Source organism: Pyrus communis, chromosome 12 (genome assembly GCF_963583255.1).
Source record: "Pyrus communis chromosome 12, drPyrComm1.1, whole genome shotgun sequence".
Classification (NCBI taxonomy): domain Eukaryota; kingdom Viridiplantae; phylum Streptophyta; class Magnoliopsida; order Rosales; family Rosaceae; genus Pyrus; species Pyrus communis.
The window spans coordinates 2,335,570-2,360,927 of record NC_084814.1 but is presented as its reverse complement, the minus strand read 5'-3'; the positions used below and the strand labels follow the sequence as shown (position 1 = coordinate 2,360,927).

The following is a 25,358-nucleotide window of genomic DNA, read 5'->3' as shown; positions in this document are numbered from 1 at the left end:
TCCACCAATTGCATTTTTTTACCGAGAAGTATTATTATCAAATAAAAAATCTGGTCTCTTGACATTACCCACTCAGTAATACGGTGGTCTTAGGTTTGAATATCGTGAATGATGAATTCGATACCAAATTAAGTTGCTCATTGTGTGGCTTAGCTGAACTCTATCTCCTTTAGTGTAAAATAGCGATGTACTTAAAAATAAAAAAATAAAAAAAATAAAAAAAGAGAAAAAAAAAGCCCGTTTTGGGATTTGTACGGAAAATTCCCTAAGTTGAAGCTTGGCAAGCAGAAAAACGAGAACCCTTAAATTAGGAGCCTTTTCCTGGGGCAAAGGCGGTTCTTGTCTTCTCTCCACTCAAAAGAAAATAATCAATCGAAGAAGATGAACCAACTGGACGACGACGACGATTGGGACTTAATTTTCACTGAACAAGCAGTACAAGTCGCCCAAGTACAAGAGCGTGCTTACTCTACTCAGCAGCATCACCCGCCGCCGCACCACAACCACACTCCTCCGCATTCTTTCTCGGAACCATCGCAATATCACCATCACCAACAAGAACCGCCGCCCCCGCCTTCTTACTCCAATCCCGTTAGGCCCATTTCCTACTCCCCTCCGCGAGAGCTCACTCAGAGGACCACGACCACCACCAATGCACTTGCAATTTCCCTTTCTCCTTCGCCTCCTTCTTCAGCATTGCCTCCCTCTGCTAGCCGCCCTGAACTTGACAGAGAAAAAGAACTCGAAATCGACCGCTTAAAGGTTAGGGCTTCAATGTTTAAATTGTACATATATGTTCCCTCTCTCTCTCTCTCTCTCTCTCTCTCTCTATATATATATATATATATATATGCTAACGAATTCGGTGTATTAAACTGTAACAAATTGGTCACATTTAACTAAAGATTTGTTTGGTTTCTGACAAAATGCAGGAATAAGTTATGTCAAGAAATCATATTTTTGCCCAAGAACTTTTGATATTTGAAACAAATATTATGAAATATATTTCCTTCTGCTTCTTTGAACTCCGTAGTTTTAGTTTGAATTATATTTTGTCATGACTTTTCGATTACCTTACGTTATGACCTGGGTTCAAGAATTGTATACAGTCAGTTTCTTTGTGATTTTAATCATTTTCCCAATATTATGTTCTCTTTTCAAAGTCCTCTAACTCGAATTTGTTGGATTTTAATTGCAGGAAGAACTGGGACGTGTCTCAAAGCAGCTTTTGCACTTGGTACGTCTGTTTGCCACTGTAATTGAATAATTGTGCGCCGGATAATAACAAGATTAGTGCTTTTGTTTTGTTTTATTTTGTTTATTTGTTCTGTCGTTAGTCCTTGTGTACTTTTTCCGATAATGGAATGCATTCTAGTCTTTCTACATTTCTTTTGTATTGAAGAATTGGAATTACGTGTTCGTGCTTAAGTGAGTTTTTATGGTTTTATAACTGGCAAATGGCAATAACAGAATTCCATATACTTATCATTTTCGTCTACGTGTGTGTGCTCGCATTTGTGTTTTCAGAATGTAAAACATAGAGTGAAGTGCGTATTGTCTTTCTGTGAGTATTCTTAGTTAATGGGAAGCAATGCAAACACAATGCGTGTCTTGTATTCTTGACTTTATTGTACCACAACCTATTTTGTTACATTTGCTTCTGGAAATTTTATGGGGGTACAGTCATAATGAGGTGTTCTGTCTAGCTTTTATTATTTATTCTTTATGCCCTTATACTAGATGTTAAGTTTTACAAGTTCAATTGCGTGCATAAGAAGAGCATTTAGTTTTCTGTTTCTGACACTATCCTGTTTCTCAATCCATGGATTTTTATTTTCAACCAGAATTGCATTTTTGTCTTTGAGATTTATTTGTGGTTAAAGTTCCTGTATCCAACGAATTGTCCTATACTCACAGGAACAAGAATGCTTTGAACTAAGGAAGGAAAAAGACAAACATCGTAAATTTGTAAGTTCAATGACTGAAAAGAAAGAAGCAGCTACTAGGAACTCTGATAGTACAAATTTGTAAGTATAAACTCTTTCCATCACAGGGCATCAACAATATATGCTGTGATTCTAAAATGATGTTTCAGTCTGTTGCACCTTGCATAGTATGCTGATCATGCTAAAAGGGTGCTTGTCCAATGTTTACATTATCTTACTCTCTGTTATCATTATTGCATGTGGGAAAAGGTCCCGTGGCATTAAGGAATCTGGAGATGTCCTAGTCAATCATAAGGATTCTCGACAATTTCAAAATGCATTATGTTTAAGTGGTCAGCCTGGCTCTCGGATTGATATTGGTGAGATAAGTTAGACATCATCTTCGTTTATTTCTTTCTGTTTTCTGTCATCGCTTTTTATTTATGTTCATTTGTGCTAGGTGTGTCAACCTCTAAAGCTACAAGTGTTCAAACTGATGAAACTAGTGCTTCTGCCCGACAAATCCCAAATGATGACCTCTCAAAGAAATTACTATCCATCTGGGGCTCTTCAAATGATTCAAATGAACAAGAGTTAGGAAGAAATGTAATTTCGAATTTGCTTATGGATTGCCAAACAGATTTCCTGTTCCTTTTTGGCTGCATTGGCATTAATAGAATGGACAAGCTGGGAGATGATAGCTCTTCTATTGCAGCTTCGCAGTACCACCTACACATGTCTCATACTCCAGAAGCAGCAAAAGTTTCTCATCTTTATTCTGTCTTGACCAAGGTATTGTTTAATCATGAGATTTCATTTATCTGTTTAAGCAGGATATATCTTGAGATTGTATAACCTCTTCAAGCCTAGAATACAAGGCATATGCCAAATAAGCAACTTAAAACTTATTCTGAAATATAGATGTGCTGATAATGATCTGAAATTTCTCTGAGACATTCCTAACTTAACCTCAAAAAGATCATTTTTTGGTTTGGGAATAAAATAGGGTGGAGGTTGAAGGTTGTTTCTTTTTGGGTTTTTGTATTTGTTTTTAGTTTGGACATGGTGATCCATGATCATGTTTGGCTATTTCAGAAAGAAATTATGGCTAAGGGATAGGGAATTTGTAGACCAAAAAAGGGTATTGGCCTCTTGTATTGTTTAGAGGCTGTTAATCAAATACGTCCCTCGTGTTTTGCTAACTTATGTATGATTACGGATTTGAATTGTCCAATAAGGTAATTAACATGCCAATCTATCTGGCCACAAGTTATTTTATGATAGGTTTTGGTACAAAAAATAAATAAATAAATAAAGCTGTGATAGGTTTTGGTGTTCCGGGACCATTTACATTGTAATGCTTGACTTTAATTATTTCATCTTTGTATGTATGTTGTTGGGCTTGGGTTGATGTACATATATGAGGGTTTACTCACTATGTTTTTGTTTCAAAACCAAGTAAATGGTACAGTTTGTGTATCATTGTTAATTGTATATATTTAAAAGTCAACTTTCTAAGGGACACTATGTCTTATTACACCAAGTTTTCTCATGGTAGAACAGCTTAGGCATTCAGCAGTATCTTTTAAGCAGCCCGGTCTTAGTACGATACTTTATTAAGCTTTGACTTCTTTAATCTTTACTGATACATGGCCCATGGAACTTGAATTAAAGAATACTAGATAAATAAAATTTAGAAAATATATTCATATGATGTTCTGGACATGTTATCCCTTTTTTTATGCTAACCTGGGTATATGAATATTGTATCTGTTGATTGTTCTTATTGCAGGCGAAAAATGGAATGGTAAAGTTGGAGGCCTTGTTTCAACCATTACTCAACCTCTGTAGTCTTGAAAATGTGAGTTGTGAATTGATATTATTTGACTTCTTGCACCGGTTGGTATACCTTAGATGTTCCATTTTGATTTGTATTTTCCACATGGACTTTTGAGTAGACGTTGCTCTAGAGTACTCTACTAGTGATTTTAAAATTTACTCTATGAATTGGGATCACATGTTCTTTTATAAGGACACTAATGCAATTTTTATTTTATTTTATTTTTCTGAGATGTGGGAGGATATAATTTTGTGTTTACTTCCTATAGGAGGCATCTTCTAGAAAACTCATTACACACTTTTGTGTGCAACCTGGCCTGCAGATTAGGATTAGATTGTCTTGGAACTTCAATTCAGTTGGATATGTATAATTGTCTTTTAAATACTGGTGGATACTCTTGTCTTGATCCACCTTTGGATCTTTGGTACTAATATTGACTCACTAATATTAAAAGTCTGTAGTTGAGTGCTGGGAGGTGATAGGTCCATGGTTTTAAAAAATATAGGTGTAGAGAGTTTTGGATGTTTTGGTGTTAGTGACATTGTTGTGACTGGTTTATTTTTAATATGCAGGAGGCTAGTCGATTATAAAGAGAATACTTTAATCTACTTGTTTGTCATTATTTAATGACGTTGCTTAAGTTCAGTATTGTAATTATTTCCTTAATCTCTTTCAGTTTGGTTCTTGTTGCCTTTTTGGTGAATCAGTTCTTTTTTGGCATAGGTTATCATTGTTCAGGCATCTCTTCATATACTGCATGTGTTTTTGAGGCACCTGGTAAGGCTGGAAAGGCATTTTGAGAGAAGGTATATGTCATATGCTGTTTCCTATTCTGTTTCTATATCCGGTTTTATTTTGCAGGAGCTAGGAATACATGTTTTCGCATATGCTTCATTCCTGTTCGATTTGATCTTTCCAGTGCACTCTACTCAGGGTCAATGTTATCGTCGAGGGACTTGGAATGAAATATTCTTATGCTGAAAGTCAAAGCAAGAATGGAGTTTGGAATAATGGCATTGCAACTTGGTTTTCTAATATAGACTGGATTTCTCTCTTTGAGGTGATCCTACAAACTACCATGAAGAATACAAACCAAGGTGTAAGGCTAGAAGCAGTCTCTGTTATGAATATGATTATAATGAGAAGTAATGCCTTTGTGGAGAGAGAAAAGTAAGAATGCAGTGTTCCTTTTTTGTTAAACTTATACTGTTAACTTTTTCTCTTTTTCTGAGTGTAAGTCCCATGAGAGACAGGTTTGGCCAAACACTGGTGTTTGAAATTCTTTCACAGTTGCTTGCAAAGGAAGCTGGTTTTGAGGCCCGAAAACAAGCCGTGCAACTTCTATATATGTTACTGAATTGTAAGTCCACATCACTTTAGTTCATTTTTTATTTTGTTTTCTTTTACTTGTGTTATAATTGCATGAAGCTTAGGTGAACAACTTGTAGTTTAATTTAGTTTTTCTTGTTTTTTGTAAGAAACATTGTTTTATTGGTAGAGAAACAGAGTACTATCACAGTGGAGAAGCTAGCCACCTCATAATGTAATAAAGCATCTGAAAGTAAAAATGGGAACCAAATAACCAAACTCTAATGGTAACATTTGAGGCTTTTGAACTACTGTAGCTTTGCAATCAGCTCGGGTAGAAAAGAATGCTAACTCCTGTTCTCAGAAGAAACCAATGGCCATGTTGCTGACCAAAATCTGACGTTGCCCCATAAGTTATCCATCCCTTCACAATAGCTTTCAAAAAGCCTCTTTTATACTCGAAACCTTTTCTGCTAGTAAATATATTTATTCTCAAACTGTAGAGTGTGTAGTATATGCTTTCAAAACATTTTGCGACCTTGAAACCTTACTTTGTAGGTTTTTTTACGTGTAACTTGTTGCCTTTTCTTTTTAGTGCCTGATTGTTTCGGTTGTGGGAAGCCTGAAAATGTTATCTCATTAGTGCTACCTTAAGCAGCTTACCACTCAGTTGAAATCAGCTTGTTTGAGGACTGCTAGAGTTTGACGTATGCTATCTTGATTCTTATTGAACTTGTTCTTTCATGCCTGACTTAAACCCTGAAAAACTTGTGGTTCCTTACTGATTTGAAGGTCCTAAAATACTGGTCAAGTTCTGTTCTGATTATAAAGAGGGGAAAGCTGCCCTTGCTATGGATGATAACGTAGGCGATGCATCAGGTTACCAAAAATGTAGCATGATCCTTCAAGGATTGGCAGATTGTATAGCTTGCTGTGGGAACAGTTTAGAGGTAGGCATTATCTCTGCTTTTCTCTCCTTTTCAGCTCTACACTTTCCTTGAAGTTTATTATTTGTTTATTGCCCTGCTTGAAGATATATTAATGCGTAGATTGATCTGGTGTTCTATGGAAGAAAATGTATTTATGCATGTTACACAATAGTAGGTGGAGATGGGTAACTCCCATCTCATAAACCTCCAAGCAGAGTTAAGGGTTTATGTTTGATGATATACATTACCAAATATCAACTGCTTTCCTATTATTGTACACTCAGGAACTGAAACTTCGCAGAATTGCTGTTCTTTTATTGGCTTTCCTAGCCTCGTCTGGAACATCTGGCTTCGAAATACTTGTGAGTCACAAGCTCTTTCGAGATGCAAACTTTTTGATGTTGATTTTACAAGTTTTCGCATCGGAGGTAGATACAGAACCAGCAGTTAATACTGATCAAGCACAGATTTTCAAAGAGAGGTAATTGCCGATGCCCTTGGATTTTTATTTCTGATAGATGCAAGTATCACACATTCATTACTGAGCATTAAGTTTCCAAATTCTATTGTTGTGTAATTTTCGTTTACTGCAAGTGCCACTAAATATCTCATAGTAACTTGGTGATACTGGTTCTGGTAATTCAAATTTCACCCCCCTCTTCTGTCCTCCGTTTCTGATTTCTCTTTTTCCTCTCTATAGACATTAAAATGAGTTCACATTAGTTGTTATATTGTTGTCATTGGTAGTATTAACTTGATTTGTCGTTCAGTTGGTGTGTTCAAGAACAAAAAGCATATGGTTCCTAGTTTTCAGATCTTGCAAGGAATGCATGTGATATCTCTGGAATACATTCATGACTGTATATCTGCATGACGAAAATCACCTATCGATCTCTTAATTATTGCTCATATTGTGATAGTAATGTTGTGCAGGACCTTGCTGTTGAGGGAGGCTCTTATACTACTTAACAGGCTGGTTTCAAACCCAGCATATTCTGCCACTGTCTTGGGTTTATTAACAAACAGCAGAGACATGGCCAGCTTGACTGTTGATGTTGCAAACCGATTGTCCCGAAAAGACCAAATATGTGAGAAGTTTGATGGCATGACAAGGCAGATGCGGGAGTCTGAAATTGTAGACCTAGCTCGAGCATTTAAGAAAAGGGTGTTCATATATTTAGGAGATAACATACAGTAAAAAAAAAACATTGCACCCTTTTGGCTCAAATTTTTGTGTATTTCTATGTGTCAGCGTTGTTTTTACGACTGTTTGTATGTTTCAACATTAGACACGCAAGCAGTCGTCATCAGCTGTGCAGTGCAAATTCCGGTGGCAGCGCTCAACCCCCCAGCTGGAAATGTATTTCGACATGCGGGCGCTAGTTATTCAGCTGGAAATTTTTGACAGGTCTCAGTGGATGATACATATGATTCCACATTTACCTTGTAATGATCAAATTCTTGCTCAAAATATAGAGAGAGAGAGAAGCAGCTTCTATTGATTAGCATCTTTTGCTAATGTTCTTATGATATGCATCTTTTCAACAGAGTTTCGTTTAATTATTGGTGACTTAACCGGAAAAGGACTGTAAAACTTCAAACCAAACTGGTGTCTGTTTTACGGCACGCACTGCATAACAGCATAGAAACAGTATGCATCCTTGCGTTCCGGAACTGAACTGCAATGCTGCATGCATTTCGTTTTCTCGTATTAGGAACCAACCAGGCCGAATACAGCGATAGAGAGTGGAAGCCATAGGATCCGGTTACTCGCTTCAAATCGAAAACATTACCGGAAAATGAACTACAAATTTCCCCACCGGTTGTGTTGTCATAAGAACAGCTTGAGCATCTTATACGTCCAACCCTAACCCCCTAAAGCGTTGGACATCGGGTGCGGCAACATACACATTATCTTATAGTTCCCAGGAAGGCATCCGTACAGCGGGTAGATGATGATGTTGTAGCGAGCAGACTTGCAACACATAAAAAAGTCTCCGATAAAATAGTAGAAAGACACTTAGAAGTAGGTATACACATGGTAAATATAACCTTAATTTTACAACAGATGCCCCTGGCATTAAGGACCACTACTATAAACGTAGTCCTAGTTATTCTGTACACGAGTGCCCCTGGCATTACGGATTACCTCAACCCGAAGGTAATCTCTCTGATCCAACTGCATCGCGTTACGTATTCATTTACATGTATTATTTATACAAGTATATACACTGGTACTACAGGCCTCATTTCCCAGTCTCAGCAGCATGAGTAAGTATTACTTCCATGACTTCCAACGAGTTTGAAGCTCATCGCTAAAGGGGTTGCTGGGCAGGGGACAGTACTCCCCATCCGTCATGCTCTCTATGGAGTAGACTTCCCACCCCCCTTCTCTCCAGTATGTTGAATAAAGTTCCGGGATGTGCGAGATTTTGGAATTATCTTTTCCATCCGTGCGAATCGTCTTTATCAAATCCACCGGCATATCAGAAAACTCGAGAACTTTCAACTCTGTCAGATGCTCAATGCCGGAAGGCACATTCTCCAGGAGCTTACACCGTTGAATAGTTAGCTTCTCAAGACAAGCCATTGCACCCTTCTCCACTTCTATGCATCTCAGTTCATCAAGTTTGTCCAGGCATAGAATCTTGAGCTTCCCAAACCCATCAGCTCTGAAGCACAATCTGTCTCCAACGAATGCTTGAATTAATTCAAGTTGAACAAGATTAGGAATGTGTCGGAGATGGATGAGTGGATCATCCTTTAACCTACTCCACTTAAGAGACAATCTGACTAGGCTGGGGAGCATAGGAATCCAATGGGGCAATGCGTCCAAACGTCCTCTCATGTACAGCCGCTGAAGAAACAAAGGAGGAGAAGATAGGTGTTGAAGATCAATGATCTCGTCTTCTTTGACTGAAGCTATAGACAGGGCACAAAGATTCGTTAGCTTTTCGATAGACGAACACAAAGCCTTGCCATCTTCTTTTCTCAATTTTAAGAGGCCTAACCTCCTCAGTTGATTTAGCTTGCCAAGCTCCCTTATTATGGTTCGGCCATCTTGGTTTACCTCTACGAAACAAAGCTTCTGTAGTGCTTGCAGAACCCCGATATTTGGCATGACCTTAAAGCCCTTCTTTGAATGAAAATGTTCGTAAGATTCAAACTCATGTAGATATACCAGAAGATGGCGCAGCCGATGGAGCTTCAATATCTCAACAGGAAGTTCTTTGACTTTGGAATGCTTAAGGTCTAGAGTTTCTAGATTCTTAAGCTTCCCAATAGATCTCGGAACAGTTTCCACCTTTGTTTCCCGCAAGCTTAGATATTTCAAATGATACAAGTCCACCACTTCAACTGGAAATTTCTCCAAAGGTGAGTTTTGAAAGTCTAACACATTTAGCAGCCTGAAGCCGCTTGGGAATAATCTAGGGATGGATGGCTGTTCAGTGACACCGAACATGAACAGGGAACGCAGTTGGGACACTGACCTGTTTGGCTGAACATTTTGTAGTGTATCATGTATCGATAGGCGTCGAACCCTCTCAGACCATTGCAAGCTTTGTTCTTTCAGGATTGTGGTGAAGTTCTGATCTCTTGACTTGGAGATGATGATCTCTCGCAAAAGGTCATGGATTCGACATGTTTTGACCCTTCCATCGGGTGTAGTAGTTGCCACTTGCATTAGGCTTCTATTCAAGAGTTCCTGGAGATAGTCCTCTCCTACCTCTTCCAGTGTTTTCCCCTCCTTTGCTTCTATGAATCCCTCTGCCACCCATAACCGGATCAGTCTCATGCGCTCGATTAGATGGTCCTCAGGAAATATGCTCAGGTACAACAAGCAGGACTTGAGGAAGTACGGCAAATCATTGAAGCTGAGGGAAAGTACTTTTTTTAAATCATTGAGTTTGTCGTTGCCCTCAATTTCAGCCCCAAGACTGTGTGCAACCACATCCCACTCGTCAAGTCTACGTGTATTTTTTGTTGCCAACACACCACCGATTGCGACAATTGCAAGGGGAAGTCCCTCGCATTTTCTTAAGATGTAGTTACAAATTTCCTCCAAATGAGGAGGGCATTTGTTATGTTGAAACGCCTTTCTGCAGAATAGATCCCAAGATTCGGAAGGAGGCAAGGGCTTTAAGTCATAGGCCTTACCTTCAGATAGTACACTTGCAGCGGTAGTGGCTACATCTGATTTTCTCGTAGTGAGCATAATTCGGCTGCCACAATCATTGTTTGGCAGTGCATATTTGATAGCATTCCATTCGCTCAGGTTCCATACATCATCCAAAACAATCAGGTACCTCTGTTTCTGCAGCAACTCCTTAATTGTTGTCTTGAGCTGGTTGTTGGACATGTTCATCACCATCTGTGGAACTTTTCTTCTGATTGCTTTGAAAAGTTGTTGAACCATGTCTCTGAGTAGGTCGCCAAATTTGAATGACCGGTTAACTGTGATCCACGCACGCACTTTGAAATGTTTCTTGACTTCTGGATCATCATAGACTTGCTTGGCCAAGGTGGTTTTCCCCATTCCTCCCATTCCAGCCACCGAAACTACTTCACGGCCAGAGCTTCCCTTAAAAAGCCACCCCACCAGTTGACTTTTGGGCTCGTCAAGGCCAACAAGATCATACTTGTCCAAAAGAAGGGCATCTCCTCGACGATCTTGCCATGTATTTCCTGCACTGTCATCAGCCTTGCTGAACTTGTGAAGAAGTCTCCCGTGAACCTCACCAATCTCTTTGACTCTTGAGTTGATGGCTTGTAAGTTGGAACCAATCCGATAACCAGCTTTGGCATTCTTAATACAGCAACCCAACCTGCGGATAGAGCCATAAATTCCATATCCATGATCATGATCATGATCATGCTCTTGCAGAAGAGCATATTCGTCTAGAACGTCCTCAGCTTCATGAGCAATGTCTCTAACTTGCCTCACCCACACTTTGAGTTCCTCGTCAGTTTCCTGCAGCACGTCTGCAGTCCTGAGAAAGGCCTTCATCCTTTCCAACTCCCATCTCAGATAGACAGCTTCTTCTCTAACCCCTAGGAACAGGTGCACCTCATTTTCGAAAAAGGATGCAAGCTTCTCCAGCACAAAACATACAGAACTCTCTGCCATAAGTATGGATCGTTTTTATTTGTCACTCTGAAATTGCATCGATTTCATAAAGACATTGGCTGCATCCAGTCCAAGTCACTTGGCTAGTTGCATCCATCCAAGTAAGTCCATTGAGAGCTCAATCCTGCAGTTTTATACACAACTATAAGCAACACACTATACATACATACATATACATACATATACATATATATATATATATATATATATAAAATAATGTTAGCATAACTGGTAACTAAGAGACTTCAACAGAATTCAACAAACAAGTGTCCTCTTGCAGACTAGACCTACCAGGACATTGGGAAGTTTCGGTGAAGTTTAATATCAAACAGGTGGTGTGCACTTTCCACCTTTCTGGAACAACCTTTTCTTAGGCTGGGTGAGAAGTGCCCTTCTTGCGATTCTTAAAAGAATTGCAAAAGAAGATGAAACCCGCTTTTAGTTCTCCCGGGAGTGAAAGTTGAAGGGGGAGCACCAAGGGACAAACTTGCTCACTTTTCTTCCTCACAGAAAATGGTTGTGCTAAAGCCGGCTGCTGCTTGTATAGGCCTTCAATAACAAATGAGAATGCCCCAAAAGTGAGACAGCTTTGTAGAAGAGCCTAGGGTGCACCTGCAAATTAAATAAGGTACCCTAAATTAAAGATCCAATAGACTGTACAGAAACTGTTTTATTGATTAGCAAGAAAAAGACTTGCTCGTTATAACAATCCAAAAATGAGAGAGAACAAAAATCGGGAGTTCTAAAGATATTAAGAATTTTAATTTTAATAGCACAGTCAATGAGTTTATTGCCAATTTATACTTATCGAACTCTGTAATACGATGGATACCTGGAAAACTAAGAGCAAGACCAGTGCAACATCCAGCTACTCCAGCATTAATGACTGCAGAGGAAGAAAGAGTGAACACGATATAATGAATGAATGACGTAAAAGTAGTATTTTTGCATTCAAGTTCCCGTACCATCATCCTTTCCTCGCAGCCTCTTCAACATGCAGACAACCAAACTGTGCACTCCGGACAAAACCGCAATGTCTAAAAAGGGGAAAATATAAAAAGCAACCTTAACAACTGAATTCAAAGAAACATTCTGACACTGTAAATAGCATTTCACAAAAAAACTAAACTAATTACACTCGGATTGCAATGCTATCATTTAATAATAGGAATTCCCATACCTTAGCAGAAGATCCTGCATCTGCAAAGGATCCTTTAAAACCTTTTTTCTCGAACAACCCTGCACCTGCAACACATCCAGGCAAGGTAAAACAAAAAATCTCAGTCCGATTGATACGTGTATGTAAAAAAAAAAAACTGGGGCTGAGTTTGCTCATCTAATAATTCATTGCTAAACTAGATATCAAGACAATCTTCAATCTTTAGCAGTTTTTAATATGGACCCAAACTCAATTCAAACAAAGTTTGATCTACATCCCCTCATGCGGCATAGAGAAATGACTGGCATTATCCAAATGGACTAATTACTCCATAAATCTAACAATCACAAACAATCGGATTTCTTTCATAACAACGGTATACTTGTTGATTTGAATTAAACATATAACAAAACAACACTAATATTTCTCATAAAAAATGATCCTTTTTCTTTAAATTAAATAAGACAGCACTTACCTATAGCTTCACAGATTGTATGTAAATAATTCACTAAACACACAACAGGAATCCCTCCCAAGTTTTATTTCTCCTCTCTCAGTTTTCATGCCTCCACCCTTTCATTTCCACCTTCAGCACCATTAGATTCCTTGCACCCGTTCAACAATTCGGATGACCTCGCGGCCAAACTTTGCTTTGCTGCAGGAGAAACACCGTGCTTTCCAACGATCGACTCTAGAACTGCCTCGGAAAGTAGTTTGTTTTCTGTCACCGCGTTCGCAGCTTCAGGTACGGATGCATCTCTAGAGAAGCTAATCTGTGGCGAAAGCGAGAGGGAAAGATGTCAAAAATCCGATGTAAACTACAGAACTAACCATCCAAAAGTAGATTACTAACCGTTAGTGATCCTTTGGGAGATTGCGTGAAAACAATCAAAACTCACAAAGAAAATCAGTCAAATTCCTCTTTTATGTCAGAGGTGGGATTAGTGTGGGAAGTAAATGGAGAAGTGTACTGGAAAATTACCCCAAGGAATAGAAGAGGGTCACGGTTCTTTCAGTAGACAAGGAAGGTCAGAGGAAGAGTGAGAGATGAGAGGAGAGACGACCGCGGAGTGAGAGAGAGAAAGTGGAAATGGAAGGAAATGTCGAGAGGAATTCGAAGCGGACCCTTCGACGATGATCCACGCGTGGGTTGATATTGACAGCCATGCTTTTATTTTATTTTTTTGAGGTCAAGTATTTTTGATTCCGGGGATACACATAAGGATAAGGAAGACAGCATATGTGTGTGTAGGCAAAATGTTCATGTTTATCCAAGCTCAATGGTGAATTTCGGACCCGACGGAACGAGAATTTCGGACAGTCCAAGAGAGAGTGATATGTGCTTTTGTTTTGTGTGAGATGGGTCAGTGGAACTGGTTAATGGAGACCGTTAGATTTAAAATGAGTGGTTCGAATTTCTCGGTTTCTCGGCTCCAAACTTTGAGATTCGAAGATGATCTCCGTTCACATTATACTGTATACCAAATTAACATAAATATATACAGATTCTTTAAGGGGAACGGATTCCACTTTTTGAAAAAAAATAGGGATTAGTTGTGGGGCTCATAAGACATCGAACTTCAAAGATCCGAACCATCCATTTTTGAAGTTGCACCTTATAGATCATTCTTGCAAAGTATTAGTCAAATCTGAAATATTTGAGGTAACTAATTGAGTTCAAAGAAATTGACAAATACTATGTTCAAGAAACATTGAAATTTCATCGTGACAATTAAATGAGCAAGTGGTTTCGAAATGAATTGAATTTTTGCATAGATGATCTACGAGACTTACAAAATAAACGATTCGGATCGTTGAAGTTCAATATGGAATGGGTCTCAAAACTAATCTCTAACTTTAAAAAAAAAAAATGGATGCCTTCTCTTATAAGTCTCTGTATGTGTGTATATATTTAATGCCTTACTTCATAAGCATTGTTGACAAGTAAATTACGAAGCTTGATAGAGAACCAAGTTAATATAAGCATTTATATTAACTTGCTTGCGTGGTTAATTTGCGAAATTAACGTAAATATTTCATCCGAGGCAGTGCATAAGGATAAGGAAGACAACTATGTGTGAATAGGCAAAGCAAAATGTTCATGTTTATCCAATCTCAATCCTGACCTTATACTATGTACCAAACTAACATAATTATATATATATATATATATATATATATATATATATGATGCCTCACATCATTTGACAAGTAAATTAAGAAGATCGATACAGAGAACCAAAATAATATAAGCATTTATATTAACTTGTTTGGCCGGTTATATTACGAAAGTTTAGATTTATCTTGTACCTGTCAGGAAATAAATTAAGAAAGTAATCAACAAGTTAAGGTGGATGCTGGCAACTTATTTGTTGAAATACTTGAACTTTCTTGTTTCACTTTTTCCGCTCTTTTACTCATTTTATAATATTGGTTGATGATCAGAATAGTCTTCCTTTTAGATCACCTTTTAAGCACCAACTCTGCAAAAAAAAAATAGGACAATAAAAAATCCTTTAACCGCTTGATTAACATCATCAATTTTTAGTGTTTAAGTGAGAAACATGGTTTGTCCATTTCGAATTTAGTTAATTTTTTGCATAAATGATCTTTAAAGGGTGATCTCCAAAGTAGACGATTTCGATCATCAAACAATATTGCAGGATAAAAAAGAGAGCCAAGAAAGTAGAACTAAAAGGTTGCTATAATTCCTCATAAATTAATCTTAAAGTAGTCATCCATCCTGATGTTGAAGTTATTATGTATGTCATGGGTGACATCAAATCCTAAATAAGTCATTGACCTTAATTCTAGAAGATGAGCGATCAGCAACACAGGCTTTCTTTCTTCATCTACAAGAATCGAATCTAAAGTCTCTGACTTACAAACGAAGAAGAATATCACTAGACCATACTACTAAACTACCATGTTCGTGTACGCTACCCTGCAACTGGACAAGCTAGGACAACTAGCTTATGAAGGGGTGACACATAATTTTAGAACTCTTCAGCTACTTGATCATTTCGTTTCACTTACGCCCTTCCTTCTACTTGATCATCCTCAAGCTCTCATTCATTTCATCTACTTTTTCAGAAATCTTAGGTCATCACAGAAGGTAAACTGCAGTGTAGTTGTATTTTCTTCCTCATTTTCGCTGTGGGTTTGCCGATCGGAAATGGCTCCTCAACATTACAGAAATTCACTGGAACTGGATGCCATGTTGGGTAGTTTAGAGTGACTTAGCACAATCATTTTCCTATACACAAAGTTTTTTTCCATTCATTTCTGTATATGTACAAATGTTGGTGCCCAAGTACGGCACCTTATTATTCAGTAAGTTACATATATGAGTTGCAAATATTTGCAACAGTAATTCATCTGTACATTGAGTGACTTGCTTGCACATTACGTACAATGACGATTTACAATTGTACATACGACATATATATATACACACATATATACAAATACAAAGTATCATGGATCGGATTTAAACCTTCCATAGAGGACGAAGCTGATCATGGCTTCTCCGGACAGTTCCAGCTACAGATGATGAAGCATTTTCTATCTCCCCGAAGCTCTCTATTGAATACACATCCCAGCCCCCATCTCTCCAATAGGCTGAATAAACATCTGGGATATGTTGAACTTCCTCATAATCTTCGCCTTCTCCATCTGGTCGCAGTTTCAAGATCAATTCATTCGGCATTTCAAAGAATTCAAGTAACTTCAGTTTGGTAAGGTGCTTCACTCCCGAGGGTACCCTCTTCATTGACTTACATCGTTGGATAGTCAGCTTCTCAAGGCATGGCATTGCTCCCTCCTCCACCTTCACGCATTGGAGCTTGTCAAATTTGTCGAGACCCAAGACCTTGAGCTTTTTGAATCCCCTTCCATTGAAGGATAACATGTCACTATCACAAGCATGGAGCAATTCAAGATGAATAAGGTTGGGCAAGTCTTGAAGATGTACGAGTGGATCATCTTTCAACTGACTCCATTTCAAAAACAGTCTGGCCAAACTGTTAAGTGAAGGTATCCAGTTCGGCATTTCTTCCAATCGTCCTATCAGGTATAGGCGTTCGAGGAACTGAGGAGGGGAAGAAATGTGATGGAGATCAATAACCTCACTCTCTCCCGTTGAAGTTACAGAAAGCGCACGCAGCTTGGTTAAACTTTCAATTGATAAGCACAAAGCCAATCCATCTTGTTTTCTCAATTTCATAATTCCAAGCCTCCTCAATTGCTTAAGCTTACCTAACTCCCTCATTGTCATCTCACAACCCTGATAATTTGCCTCAATAAAGCAGAGCTTTTGCAGGGACTGCAATTCTCCTATGTTTGAAAGCGCCGAGAAGCCAAACTTGGAATAGAAGTGTGCATAAGATTCAATCTTAAGACGATAAACCAGGAGATGGCGAAGTTTTTGGAGCTTCAGTATCTCAAGAGGCAATTCAGTGACATTGGTCTTTTTAAGATCCAATGTCTCCAGGTTACTAAGATTCCCTATGCTTCTTGGAATGGATTTAACCTGGGTTTTCCTCAAGCTTAGATACTTTAAATAAAACAGGTCCAGGATTTCTCTCGGAAATGTCTTTAGAGGTGCAGCTTCCAAATCTAAAACCCCAAGCAGCCTAAACCCAGTGGAAAAATACTTTCTCATGGATGACCTAGCAACCGCCCCAAAGAAAAATAAGGAACGAAGTTGAGGAACTGACCTTTTTTCTTGTACAGTTTCCAATGCATTATGTATTGACAGACGACGAACTCTATCAGGCCATATTGTGTTCTGGTCTTTGACTATGGCTGCAAAGTTTTGATCCCTCGACTTCGAAATAATAATCTCCCGCAAAAGACCATGAAGCCGATAAGTTTTGACCCTCCCATCACTTGTGGTGTCTCCCACCAGGATCAAATTTCTGTTCAAGAGCTCCTTGAGGTAGTCCTCAGCTACTTCCTCCAAAGTTCTTCCTTCTCTAGCTTCAACAAATCCTTCCGCTATCCATAAGCGAATCAGTTTCATACGCCGAATCAGATGACCCTCGGGAAAGAGGCTCAAGTATAAGAAGCAAGCCTTGAGATAATAGGGCAAATCATTAAAACTCAGAGAAAGTACTTTCTTTAAATCTTCAAGTTTGTTATTCCCATGAAGTTCAGCTCCAAGACTGCGGCAAATGAAATCCCATTCATCTATCCTGCGCTTGTCTTTTGTAGCCAGTACACCGCTTATTGCCACAATTGCAAGGGGCAAACCCTCACACCTTTTCACGATACATTCACATCTTTCCAGCAAATAAGGAGGACATGGCTTCCCCAGAAATGCCTTCTTAATGAACAGCTTCCGGGACTCGTCAGCAGGCAAGGGCTTCAAGTGATAGACCTTGCTTTTGGATTCCGAGCAAGTGGTGAATACAACATTACGCGTAGTGAGCATGATTCTGCTGCCAAACTTCCCTTTGGGCAGAGCATATTTGACAGTTTCCCATTTGTCAGCGTGCCATACATCATCAAGAACAATCAGGTACCTCCTTTTCTGCAGAAAGTTCTTAATTATTGCTTTCAGTTCATTGCTATTCTTGTCGTGCACACCTTCTGGAACTGGCCTCCTGATTGCATCAAAGAGTTTATGAATGATGTCTTTAAGGAGATCCTCTACCCGAAAAGATTGAGAAACCGTGATCCAAGCACGGGGCTTGAAATGTTTCTTCACTTCATCATCATCGTAGACTTTCTTCACCAAGGTGGTTTTCCCCATACCTCCCATGCCAGTGACTGAAACTACTTCAAGTCCAGAGCCACCCCCGACCAGCATCCTGACAAGTTTCTTTTTACGCTTGTGTATGCCCACAACATCAGTGTTTTCTAAAAGAAGAGCATCCTCTCGTCGGTCATGCCATGTGTCACCTGTTGCAAATTAAGGGTGAAGTTAGGAAATAACGTTGTACTGCAGAACATAGCATTTGAGAATATCAAAGTGTAAAACTATAGCAAGGGTTCCGTATGTTTCATCCCCCTTGGGGTTCAACAGGTCTTACTAGAAATGCTATGAGGAAATGTGGTGAGCGGATAATTTTAAACTGAACATAGGAAATCTGCATATAGAATTAATGAATTGTAGATGAACTAAAATTGAGCCACCTAGAACGATAATGATTTACGGTTGGACTCATCATTTAAGTAAAAAAATTACTGGTGTGGTGTTTATTACCTGGATTGGTAAATATTGAACCTTTCACGGCATTAAGCTTTGGAAGAAGTCTTTTGTAAACTGCAAAAATATCTCGAATTCGGGTGTTGATGCTCTTTAACTCCCAAGCAACCCGGTAATGAGCTTTCAAGTCCTTGACACAACCACAAAGCCTATAGTACGGACAGTACATTTGGACGCTTTGACTGTTATAAGGTTGGAGAATCGCAAATTCATCGAGAAGATCTTCTGCGTCATAAGCAACATTTCGCACTTGCTTAACCCATACTTTGAGCTCCTCGTCACTTTCTTCCATTGCATCGGCATCCCTCAGTAGGGCCCTCATGCGCTCCAATTCCCCTTTGAGGTACACAAGTTCTGCTCGAACCCCTCTGAGCAGTTGAACCCCATTTTCAAAAAACGGTTTGATCTTGTCGAGCACAAAGTTGACCGCACTCTCTGCCATTCTCTCACTAACTTGTTATCCACTCATCATGGTTTTTTCATTGCTTTGCAGTCCTTTAGGTAGTCTGATCGTCGTGCTAAATACGCAAGAAGCCCTCCGCGTTTCCCACTTGGACAAGCAACAACTAAATTTAATGAAAGAAACTGCAACTGACTTTACTGCAAATGCTTCACCACAGGTTCTGATGGATCAAGATGTCTATAAAATTAAACTGACGCAGACGTTTTGAGCGACTTGGTCCACAAGAACCTGTGGTGAAGCATTTGCAGTAAAGTCAGTTGCAAGCATTTTGGCCCCAAGCATTTTGTGTGATTAATATATTACATATTAATTGACGCAGACGTTTTGACCACAAGCATTTGCAGTAAACTGACGCAGACGTTTTGATAGGGCAAAACTGACGCGACTTGGTCCACAAGAAATTTTGGCCGCAAGCATTTTGTGTAATTAATATATTAAATATGAGAGAACACAGATTGTATCATACCCGGACAGATAGGGCAAAACAAATAAAAATATCAGAACCATCAGCGGCACGTCCAGGGAAGGTTGGTGCCAAATTTTCAAGAGAATACGAATGAGCAAGGATCAGGTCAGTGTGAATTCAGAAGAGAGATTTCCATCAGTCTCATAAGTTTAACTGACGAGTAAAAGTCTACTAATCGTCGATAATTACGTCCAAATTCCGAACCAAAGTGGAACGCAAAACTTTTGTGGTGTACTGTGTGCAAGAACAACTGCAGTTTCTTGAATACAGCGGATCAGCTACAGATGCGTCTCGTTTTTTTGTTTTTTGATATTTCGCCAGCACTGTCATGTGTAACCAGCCGAGGAATTCCTGATCAGTAATGAAAAGACCAAAATAATTTAGCGCCCTGAGGGTGGCCGGGAGAGGCGACCGCCTAGGGCCCCCAAGTGAGAGGACCCCAAAATTCGTTTACCTTATGTGTTAGCTTACAGATAAATAACGTAAAGTAGAAAATATTTTAAAGTTCAATTGTTACCGTGTTGGTTAAATGAAATAGAAATTGGTTTATCTCCTTCTCAGCGGTTTGATCCAAGCAAATGCATTTATTTCTCTTTATTTTCTTTGTTTTTTTATCCGTTTTGTCCTTCATTTAAAAAAAAAAAATTATACATAAAATTTTTAACAAAGTAAGCTATTACCTATCTCATACAGTTTACAGGAATACACAACTTGAGATAACCTAAATGTCAAACAATGGATTTATTTTTTTTATTTGAAATTGATCAAATAGTGTACTGCTTTCAATAAAGATTGAGTGACTTAGTTATGCTATCGATCGAAAAAAGATAGGAAGAAAATTTGATTGAGGGATGTTTTGATGTGTTTACTTACATGATGGTGTTAAAATATTCGAAAGGATAAGTTGAAAGACTTTGACGCATGAACACAACAATATTATATTGCATCGCATCTTAAGGGTTCTATGTTTTTTTTGAAAGGTTTTCACAAAACTTAATGAGTCTTTCATGTTTATATTTGATCTGAATGTCGAACTGGTTGCAAGTTGGAAATACATTCTAGGTTGGAGGTCCAAGTAGGAAAATCTAACCTTCAAAGGTGCATGTGTAAATTATAAGTAAAAATATACAGAATTGTTAAGATGGTGGCGGAAACCTTGTGCTTTTACAAATTGATTTTCAAAAACTCTTTTATTTTATCTCTTTAATTTTGGAAGAATTTCTTATTTAATTTTTAATTAAAATCTATTTTTAATATTACTAAAATTCAGAATCATTTTTCTCAAATTCCATTTTCAAGCGATTAATTAGGAATTGATTTTAAATAAATTATTTAAATAATCTTTGTAGAGAACAATCTTTCATGAACATTTATACTACAATTATCTTGTACGTACTCTTATAAGTATTTTGTATAATTTTAACCTTATTTGCGCATGTATTAAAATCTTATCCCTATCCTATTTCAGTCTCAGAAGTTTAACTGACTAGTAAAAGTCTACTAATCGTCGATAATTACTTCAAAATTCCACACCAAAGTGGAAATGCAAAACTTTTGTGGACCGTAAGTGTACCAGCCTCTGAATTCCTGATCAGTAATGAAAAGACCAAAATAATTTAGCAAATTAGGTTAAGGTCTGATCTGCTAGCAAAGTCTTGGTAAGCACCGTCCATGTCTATTTCTTTGATGTGTATACTTACATGGTGCCGTTAAAATATTCGAAAGAACAAGTTGAAAGACTTTGATGGATGAACATAACAATAAATAAATAAAATATATACATATAACGTTGAATAATAGTATTATTATAATACTAGCATTTGTCTACACACTTTGTGTGTATGAACACAGTTTTATAGAAAATGAGAGGAAGAGAGAGAGAGAGAGAGAACGTGGGGAGGGGGGAGTAGAAGGTTTTGGTTTTTTCTTATTATTATTATTTTTTTAATTTTAAATATTAGAGATATTTTAATATCACCTGTAGGTGATATTTCAATAAAAAAACAGTAAAACTTGAACTTATAAAATTATATTATTGCCCATCATTTTTTTTATGTGATAGAAGACTAAATTATCTTTTCATCATCTTCTGATTGACAAAAAGAATTTTATTAATTAATAAAGATATATATAGTATATACACGTACATTTAGCATTCAATTCCAGGATATGCGTATGTTCTTGTTCATCAAATCTGGTAGGGTTTTCTGGCGTGTATTATATAATATTCTTTTTGGCCATATTCCTTTTTGTCGAATCCGTGACCCCAACTATGGGTTTTCTGGCTTTATATATAAGAGATAAGAGATATCTGGATAAGGCTAAGGTTGCTTTGTCGAACTAAGGGTTCTAGAATTTGACTTTCTTACCTCAACTGGAAAAAGAAGCAAATTACCATTCAAAGTATGTATGATTTGTGTGGACAAGATGATCTTGCAATTGCTTACTTATCGCAATTGGATGCAAGTTCTCATCTATTTCAACTTTAAATCGCTATATTCTATAGTTCAATTTGTAACTCAAGTGATTAAGACACGTGTAAAGTGAGATGTAAGAACGGAAACATATAATAATATTAACTATGCAGATAAAGATCTCAGGTTTATGCTCGGGCTTTTAAGTAAAAGAAATAATTATGCAGATGAAGAATCTTCACTCTTGGTCTCCTAAATCTATTAGTTTCACTGGGACCAGGAACTGCTTGGCTCAACTGGGCTTGGCGGCTTGGTGCAGCCGTGGGCTTAAAGCCATGGTTTAGATAGAGGTCCAGCACGAGCTTGGTGCTCAAGCATTGGGCCCTCATAGATCAGGCCCAAATCGGAAACATATATATCCATGTTTTCAGGCCCTAGTTGAGTTCTAGGGTTTCAACATCCCTTTTTTTTTTCTTTCTTTTTCTTTTCTTTATTCCCACATATTTAATTCACATAATAGCAATATTAAGATTATCATGCATATACAATTTATGTATCATCTAAAATTCATTAATCATAAAGTTGGGTCATGCATTATAGTGAAGGTTCATGCAATCAAAGCTGAAAAAATAACAAAATAAACACCACTGTTTTAGAAGAAGCTAGATTGCGTGATGAATATTGTGAACGGGTTTGTAGGTGTTGTTTCTTCAGGTTTCAGCTCTCCATCTTCAAAACTTGTATGACGTTCAACACAAGAAAAAAAAAATTGAATCAATAAAAGTATATGAATTCAATAAAATCAAAATTTAATCGATTAAGAATAATTGAAACGTAATACTCCCCTAATTGAAGATGAATAAATTCTCTTTAGCACAGCGTGAAGAGTGTACTGATAACGTGTTGTGGCCTATATTTAACTGAGGGGTGTGGCATGGAGAGAAAAAAGAGTGGAGAATAGACTTGAGAAATTATGTGTTAATTCCCAAGTCCTTGTGCCTTTATTTATAGTAATAAGAAGGAGAGAAACTTGCTCTCAAAGTAATACAAAGTCTATTAGGAAAAATCTTCTAGATCCCAAAGGATTCCTAATCTATCTCTACTTAGGATTTACACAATCACAATATGTATTAGAACATATGCCATAACATTTATATATATAGGAAGCCTTTAAACGAAGGGATCCTAATTTATTTTATAAAAATGGGGATTAGCTGTTAGGCCCACACCACATCAAACTTTTAATGATCCAAACCCTAGGCCTGTATATTATATACGATGAATGCAACTAAAATATATATGAAATTATGAAGCTTAGACAAATTGAAAATCAAAAATTAACAAGGTTTGGTAAATTATAAGATTAAATTGATACAATTGAAATTACAGGCACTAAAGTGCGACTTGAAGTAAATTACAGGGATCAAAAGTGCAATTAGCAAAAACTAAAATGATAAGAAAGAAAAGTTAAAATAATTTGCATCAGCCGGGAAAGGAATCTGGTTCTGTACCATGGCAGGGTACTATTCTACCACTAGGGCACTGATGCTCTGCTGGTGGGAGTGTCTCTTTTATTTAATATACTAAAAAAATACAGAAATACCGATGAGACACAGCATTCGCACATCGATTGCAAAGGAGTTTGTCCCTTCGTGGGCGTCTCTGCCTTTCCCCCGTCCCTCCGGGGAATCCACCGCCCCTTCGGGGACATCACCCCCACATTTTTCTAGTCTCTATATCTTCTACTCCAAAATATACGGCTCCAAATTATCCAATGTTTTGTTTTGCTTTTTCTTCGTTGAGTTGTTCACCCACACTATACAAATATTTCATGCACAATGCACCAACACAAGTTGACAATAGCCATACGTCACCTGTGTTCGCCTTTTCAAAGGCACCTCTCTCTTTTTAAAGGGTTTGTGGCATATCACGCCTTGATAAGATCTCCGTTTTGCATCAATTTCTAAAATGGTAAGCCTTTAAATTCACTTGCACTTGTACTACACTACTGTTTGCCTCTACTAATTAGGTCAGACAAGAAGCTTAGCTGCATTATTGTCAATATTAATTCTTGGATTAGACATTACGACACAAGCATAATAGATATACTCCCTATGGGTCAATAACATGATTAATCCTTGAGACCCTATGTCCCTACGGGGATTAGGAATCGGAGTAGGTATCCATCGCTTCCAAATTCCTCTTTCCTTCTCTTTCCTCTTATTTGAACGGTTACGATTAAGTCACATTAACATCTTATTTTTGTTGACTTATTTATAGAGAGAGAAAGACAATGAAGAAAGTAAGAGCGGAAAGGAGGAAAGGAGAGAGAATTTGGAGAGGAGATAATCATACTCCTTAAGAACCTAAAGACTGTCCTTTTTTTATTGGGTCGGAAAGAGATCATTCATTAATTAAGAAATGAAGTACAAACAAAAAAGGGTCAAGGCAAAAGGTAAGCAACAACCCAAAACATCTAGGGAGGCCCAACTAAGCTTAAGTCCAACAAAAGAAACAAAGTAACATAAGGAACCCTAGCAACTCGCCGCACCCAAGATGCTTGCACCAAAACCAAAATCACACACAAACCATAAGATTAATATTGAAATGCCGAACCAAATCGACCACTAAGATCTAAACCGTCGACAACAACACCTGCAAAGAGAACCAAAGAACCAAACAAAAAAAAGAAAAAAGGGAGGGTCGAAGGGAGTGTGTAAAACACCTTTATTATGACGCAAATCGTTCCACCCTTCGCCCAAATTTTCTGGCAAGCCGGTAAGGCAATGGGACACTTCAAGAGCAAGCTTATGGCTAGATGAGAAATGGGACTTGGGAAAGCATGGGGAGAAAATTGGGTTTCTTGCCCGTTTCTAGGCTTCCCGGGTTTTTCGATGTTTTCCCGTTTAGCTTGGGTTGGCATCATCCTCACCTTTCCTCCTCCTAGCCATTTCCCCTTCCTCTTGCGCCTTCGCAAGGGCTAGAGGTGCGATTACTGCTAGGGTGTTCTTTTCTCTATGTTGGTAGAGAGAAAAACGAACAAGGGGTGCACTCCTCCTAAAGAGTGTCTAAACCCCCTATCTTCTGCTGCTTAAAGTTAGGACTACAGGACCCATAATTTCCCTTATCTTACTAGAATCATTTGATTAGGTCCTAATTAGAATCATTTGCCTATATTATAGTCAACCAAGTACTTCTCTATGATTGCGTACAAAGAGGCTGCAAGTTTTCAGCTCTCACACTAATCCCACATGCTAATGAAAACTTAGACACATAATTACCATAAGATGATGTCTGTTTGGATTGTTTCTGGGATGGTTAAAAACACTTTCTGACTACGTAAGTTTTACATAAAAAGTTAGAGCTGTTTATGAAGAAGCACTTAATATTTTTTTTCATATACAAGAATACTGTTTGATTCCCCAGGATTTAATGACCAATTCGTACAACTTCATTCATTAATTATTGATTCAAAACAATTATCTATAAAATGGTTTATAATATAAACGACTCCG

The 25,358-nt window shown here is 38.0% G+C and overlaps 4 protein-coding genes across 7 annotated transcripts; 1 reads left to right on the top strand and 3 right to left on the bottom strand.

Moving 5' to 3' along the window:
- The first annotated feature begins 269 nt into the window (after nt 1-269).
- Nucleotides 270-7,870, top strand: LOC137709814 (protein SENSITIVE TO UV 2). Of its 2 annotated transcripts, none has more exons than XM_068448804.1 (12): nt 270-762; nt 1,199-1,237; nt 1,918-2,027; nt 2,196-2,305; nt 2,386-2,717; nt 3,718-3,786; nt 4,489-4,571; nt 4,699-4,935; nt 5,019-5,125; nt 5,866-6,023; nt 6,304-6,483; nt 6,936-7,073. In XM_068448804.1, the coding sequence occupies exons 1-11, from the start codon at nt 382-384 to the stop codon at nt 6,451-6,453; spliced, it is 1,776 nt and encodes a 591-aa protein (XP_068304905.1). In that variant the 5' UTR covers nt 270-381; the 3' UTR covers nt 6,454-6,483; nt 6,936-7,073. The 2 variants fall into 2 exon arrangements, with proteins under 2 accessions (XP_068304905.1, XP_068304904.1); XM_068448803.1 differs by having other exon boundaries at nt 271-762; nt 6,287-6,483; nt 6,936-7,870.
- A 138-nt stretch (nt 7,871-8,008) lies between these two features.
- Nucleotides 8,009-13,446, bottom strand: LOC137709813 (disease resistance protein RPM1-like). Of its 3 annotated transcripts, none has more exons than XM_068448800.1 (7): nt 13,143-13,446; nt 12,765-13,062; nt 12,311-12,375; nt 12,096-12,167; nt 11,963-12,016; nt 11,422-11,742; nt 8,009-11,254 (listed from the first exon to the last, which is right to left on the bottom strand). In XM_068448800.1, exon 7 carries the CDS (start codon nt 11,128-11,130, stop codon nt 8,281-8,283), a length of 2,850 nt encoding a protein of 949 aa, XP_068304901.1. In that variant the 5' UTR covers nt 11,131-11,254; nt 11,422-11,742; nt 11,963-12,016; nt 12,096-12,167; nt 12,311-12,375; nt 12,765-13,062; nt 13,143-13,446; the 3' UTR covers nt 8,009-8,280. The 3 variants fall into 3 exon arrangements, with proteins under 3 accessions (XP_068304901.1, XP_068304902.1, XP_068304903.1); XM_068448801.1 differs by having other exon boundaries at nt 13,272-13,446; XM_068448802.1 differs by lacking the exons at nt 11,422-11,742; nt 11,963-12,016; nt 12,096-12,167.
- Nucleotides 11,732-13,456, bottom strand: LOC137711293 (mitochondrial import inner membrane translocase subunit TIM22-3-like). The gene is made up of 6 exons (XM_068450521.1): nt 13,415-13,456; nt 12,876-13,062; nt 12,311-12,375; nt 12,096-12,228; nt 11,963-12,016; nt 11,732-11,742 (listed from the first exon to the last, which is right to left on the bottom strand). The coding sequence occupies exons 1-6, from the start codon at nt 13,454-13,456 to the stop codon at nt 11,732-11,734; spliced, it is 492 nt and encodes a 163-aa protein (XP_068306622.1).
- Nucleotides 13,457-15,054: 1,598 nt separating this feature from the next.
- LOC137710838 (disease resistance protein RPM1-like) lies at nt 15,055-19,139 on the bottom strand. Its single transcript, XM_068449975.1, has 2 exons — nt 18,498-19,139; nt 15,055-18,193 (listed from the first exon to the last, which is right to left on the bottom strand). Exons 1-2 carry the CDS (start codon nt 18,940-18,942, stop codon nt 15,780-15,782), a joined length of 2,859 nt encoding a protein of 952 aa, XP_068306076.1. The 5' UTR covers nt 18,943-19,139; the 3' UTR covers nt 15,055-15,779.
- Between the last annotated feature and the right edge of the window lie 6,219 nt (nt 19,140-25,358).